Below are 4,997 nucleotides of genomic sequence, written 5' to 3'. Positions count from 1 at the left end.
CGACGTTTATATTGTTTGTTATTTTAATAATTGGCAAATTCAAATAATAGTAAGCACTTTTGCTCTCTCGAAGTAAAATTCCAAATGGGTGGCCGACTCACGACTCAAGACTGGGCGCCGCCAGAGCCCTTATATTTCTACCATGATGATGGGGGGGGAGGGGACCGGGATGCTTCAAAAGTCCCGATCTCCCACAAGGATCATTACCTCTATTAAAAATAGAACTTTTAGGAGGCTATTCAAGGATAGTGATATTTATTTATTTCGGATGCTTTGCGACTTACAAATTCTAACGGATATGTAGTCGATCAAGTATCGAACATGAGAGAGCGTGCTCGCTGCTATCTATGTGGAGACTGCACTGTGAGTGGCTCCGTGCACTAATGTAACTGAGTGTAAAATCAAACCTGCTCGATGCTCACAAGGTCACAGGTCCACAGGTCAGGCCTCGAGCGGCCCACACACGGCACACTCCCACAGGGCCAATATATTAAAAGACAGTTTAGAGGGGACATCTCATTTTCTGACTTTCAGTCATTTGTCCCTCTATGAATACATACATCTTGGAAGTTGGAAACTTGGAACTCGCCATGAAATCGGATTTTGCAGATCTATGATTCTATGGCCATCACACGATACAGTACAGTGTACATTGTTTAGTTAAAAAACCCCCATTTACAGCTGTACACAAATGACAATATACGTTTACGCTCAACGATCGTGATTGCCCTTTAGTTGTGGCTATGGGTGCATATTCGGAGCCTTCTGGTTCAAATTGCCATGATTATTGCCCAATATTAATATAGGTTTGTACCTACAAGAGACCTAAAAGCACTATTTAAAAAAACAAAGTGGGCCTTTATTCGAGTGTTTCTATCTCATTTATATTTGTTTTTACATAAAAGACCCACTTGGGGCTTGGAGTTGGTAGTTGGGAGTTGGAGTTGGGCCCCTTCAAAACGGATTGAAGCTACACTCTCTAGTACAGTATTGTTAGAGAGAGTGGGGCACTCTGGGTCATGGGGCAGGTGTACTGTCACTGGGGCTTGTCCGCCTTAAGGTGTCGATACGTTTATTTCGTAATTTTACTCTGTTATATTGGTATGTACAATTTAGAAGACCATGATTGGTATTGTATTTTTTTTTTGTGTCGCATGTCAAACCTGGCTTCGGCGATCTTCTGAGCTTCTGACATCATGAACATTCATTCTGTCTGGTGACATATTTACTCTCAATCTGTGGCAAATAATCAAGCAGTGGAGTAGAAGCTTGACCGGTCTAAATTCTAACATCAATACTCTCTACTCTAAGAGTATTTACTATACAATTTAGGTAATTTAATATTCTGTTTTTATATAAAAAACATACATGTATATGTACTTTACGTAAACAGTCGTAAGTCGACTCAATCGACTGTCTCGAGTTCTCGACAGTAAATATGTACAAACGAGTCTACACTCTACACTCTACCGAGAGACTCTCACCGCACGCTCAGTCTCTCTCTCGCGCGTGTGTGTGGCTGTGAATTTGTGACTGTGATCAGTGATGAGAGACAGAGTGAGAGTAATCTTTCCAGAGACCGAAAAAAGAAGACGAAAGCTAAAAAGTCCTTGTTGTTGTTTTATTTGTTGTTGATATTTTTCCACAAAAAGGGCGTCTTTTTAAAAACAAAAACAAAAACCAAAACCAAAACAAAACAAAAACTAAATAGTCACTGGATCTGTGGATTTTTATTTTATTTTATATAAAAAAACAAATCAGCCTCACACCGGTAGTAAATTCCGGTACCGGTACGGTGCATTATAAATACCTTGGACTTTCAGTTTTGAAAGTGGGCAGGAGGCTGACGCTGAGACTCGTGATTCGTCCTGTCCGCAGATCGGCTCTGATTTCAATTGGGCTTGAAATCGGCTCATGCCTCACGTCGCACAAGCTGTCAAGTGCCAGCACGAGTACCTGGCTGCAGTGCTGCACAGACATGCCCTGTCTTCTCACTCTTTCTGACTCTCTAGGAAATACCATCTTGTCTCTCGCTCTCTACTACTCTGTCATTTCTCAGAGAGAGAGAGAGTAGTAGTAGTAATAGAGAGTGTGTGTGAGTGAAAGCCTACAATCCCACATTCTACACATACAGCTAAAAACAAAAGACGTTGCAGTTTGCGACCGTCAATACTATACGACTATGTTCAGTGCGACTGTGATAAATAGATATTATCGTGGCGGACCGAAATAGGAATTTCAGGAATAAAAGTGAAGCATCATAGCCTTTTAATGTTTCAATTTAGAAGAAGGCTACGCTTTTACAGATTGATATGTTTATGCTGCAACGTTTACATATGATATTCCGGCCTGAAATAGATTCACAGTTTGACCCGACTATTTGGCTTAAAATCGGCTCACGCCTCACGTCGCACGAGCTGTCAAGTGTCAGACCGAGTACCTGGCTGCAGTGCTGCAGTGCTTCTCTCACTCCCTAGTAGTATCTTGACCCTCGTTCTCTACTACTCTATCTTCTCTCTCTCTATAATAGTAGTAGTAGTAGAGAGAGAGTGAGTGAGTGAGAGCCTACAATCCCAAATTCTACACATAGCTAAAAACAAAACGTTGCAGTTTACGACCGTCAATACTATACGATTATGTTCAGTGCAACTGCGATAAATTAATATGATCGTGGCGGACCTCAAAAAGGGGTGTCAGGAATAAAAGTGCAGCGTTTTATAACTTTTATCGTAGCTTTCTAATGTTTCAATTTAGATGAAGGCTATGCTTTTACAGATTGATATTTTTACGTTGCAACGTTTACATCTGATATTCCGGCCTGAAATATATTCACATTGACCTGGCTAGTGGGTGCGCCTTATTTCAACACACAAATTGAACGGAAGGAAGTTGACAAGTCGGTTGGCAGGATAGAATTGAACAATCAACAACGCTCTGACCTCTTGGAAATTGCCCATTAAAAATTGTATTTGGGACTATGAAACCGTTTTTAAAAAACTCATAACGTATACTTAAAAATTTAAATGTTGAAACGTAAAACGTAATGAGGTCTGTCGTGAGTCTTGACTGTAGGGCAAACTGTGCGTGGCTGTGTGGCGGTGGCAGTGCTTGCTCGCCCCTCAATTGACGTATTTAGGACGTAAACTACAAACAGTAATCACTAATGAATATATTCCCGAGCGACAGGCTCAGGCTGGCCCGAGCTGTCGTGACTCGTGAGCCTGTGAGCTGGGTCCCGTGGGGGTGTGACCACATTTTGAATGTTACATTTAACCCCCTCTAATGTTTGCATGATTCGAGTAAAGAGCTTTTTAGAGTTAATATTTATTTTTAAAATGCGATCTTTAAGCATTCGACCCGTGGGACTTGGGACTTGGGGGATGGGGCCCAGTGGGTCGTTTGAAACATTTTTGATCAATAATTAAATATAGCGCTATGAACCCGTACCACCTGAGTGTTGAGTGCTCCAAGCCTCCACAAGCCTCCTCAATTTCAAACTTGACGTGGGAGATGTATTTATATATAATTAATTAATTATATATAACTGCAATAAGTGAACACCGCGCTCATACGACATAGGGTGGTGTGTTGCTACGCTGTCTTTCAATATCGGTGCTGACTGCCTTGAGTTGCAGAATATTATATATACACTATTGGCAATATGACAGCAGAGGGAGGCAAGGCCGGCCCGATCCAGCGAGCACTGCTCCCTGGTTACCGGCCTGAAGTACAAGCGATGAGAGCAGCTCTCCCATGTGCTGTGAAGGGTTGGGTTTTCAATGATGTGACTGATGGTACCGTGGATAATGATTCTTTGCCGAGGTGGTCGTTCAAGTGGTGGATCTCGTACGATGGTCTGCAATCACTGACGGTATGTATAGTATATGGTATGTATAGTATATGAATCTACTGTTTTGTGTCTGGAAATGACGAGATCCCAATTTGATGCACACATTTCTTTTGTCACAATCCCATGTAGAATGGGGTGCACTAAATTTGTGAATATATCATGTAGCCTTGAATTTGTGTCTGCTTCCAAGAGATTTGCTGAAGTAGATTTGGATGTAATATTCACAATGGCCACTCGCCAATTTCTTCTGATTGTGACATGTGTATTCTTTGTACTGCAATACAACTATTTTGTTAGCAAGCTTATCTTTTGTCCTGGTGCCACATACGTAGCACATCATTGCGTCTGTGTACACGAACGCTGTCTTTATCTGCGACGGCAGATATACCATTATTTAGAGCCTATTTACTAATATTCTAAATCGGAATTTGTATGTAGTTTTCACAGACAAAGCCTATTTTGTATGTAATCTACATAGACAAAGCCTATTTTAAAATATTCTAAATCGAAATCTGTATGTAGTATATATAGACAAAGCCTATTTTGTATCTAGTCTACATAGACTAAGCTTATTTAAATAAAAAAATCTAAGTCAGATTTTGTGTGTAGTCCTACATGGACAATGAGTCAGGTGATATCCTATAAGCGTACTCACTCACTCTGCAACGTCCCACACCAATGTCACTATTGAGTGTGCATTTTAGGACTACTGCGCGAACATACATACGAACATAAAATCGCACATGCGATACCCAGCAGATGTCCTATCACTTCACTTTCGAATTAATTCGATGCACTCACATCTGACTCTCTTTGAAAAGTTATAACCCAGTATACTGTCTACTTGGGGCCTCTCTGACTCGAACAGACCTAGGTACCACTCAGGCCACCCCTTACTGCCTACCTACTCTCACCACCTAGACATTCCCATTAAATCATTCGTCTACCTACAGCTGTACTTCTGGCTAGTCAAGGACTTCTGCTGGTCACAATGGTATTGGTACGAGGCTGGTATAGCTGCAGGATCATGCGCTGTGTTTCTGTCTATGGTAACTCTGTGTATCAACCTTTGGCACCGATCCATTGCTGAGGCATGGATCAATTTCGGACTCCTCTGTTGGATCATGGTATGTCTTCCTGGAGGCTA

General features: G+C 41.5%; 1 protein-coding gene across 1 annotated transcript in view; it reads left to right on the top strand.

Moving 5' to 3' along the window:
* Positions 1–3,464: 3,464 nt before the first annotated feature.
* SARC_05073 (hypothetical protein) overlaps positions 3,465–4,997 on the top strand; it is a 7,695-nt gene continuing 6,162 nt past the window's right edge. The window contains exons 1-2 of the mRNA XM_014301079.1: positions 3,465–3,871; positions 4,804–4,977. Coding sequence (XP_014156554.1) covers positions 3,662–3,871; positions 4,804–4,977 — 384 coding nt within the window. The 5' untranslated portion in view covers positions 3,465–3,661. The remainder of the gene's footprint in view (positions 3,872–4,803; positions 4,978–4,997) is intronic.

The sequence above is a fragment of the Sphaeroforma arctica genome (assembly GCF_001186125.1).
Source record: "Sphaeroforma arctica JP610 unplaced genomic scaffold supercont1.310, whole genome shotgun sequence".
Taxonomy (NCBI): Eukaryota; class Ichthyosporea; order Ichthyophonida; genus Sphaeroforma; species Sphaeroforma arctica.
Note: the sequence above shows the minus strand (reverse complement) of the source record. Positions and strands in the feature narration are given on the sequence as shown.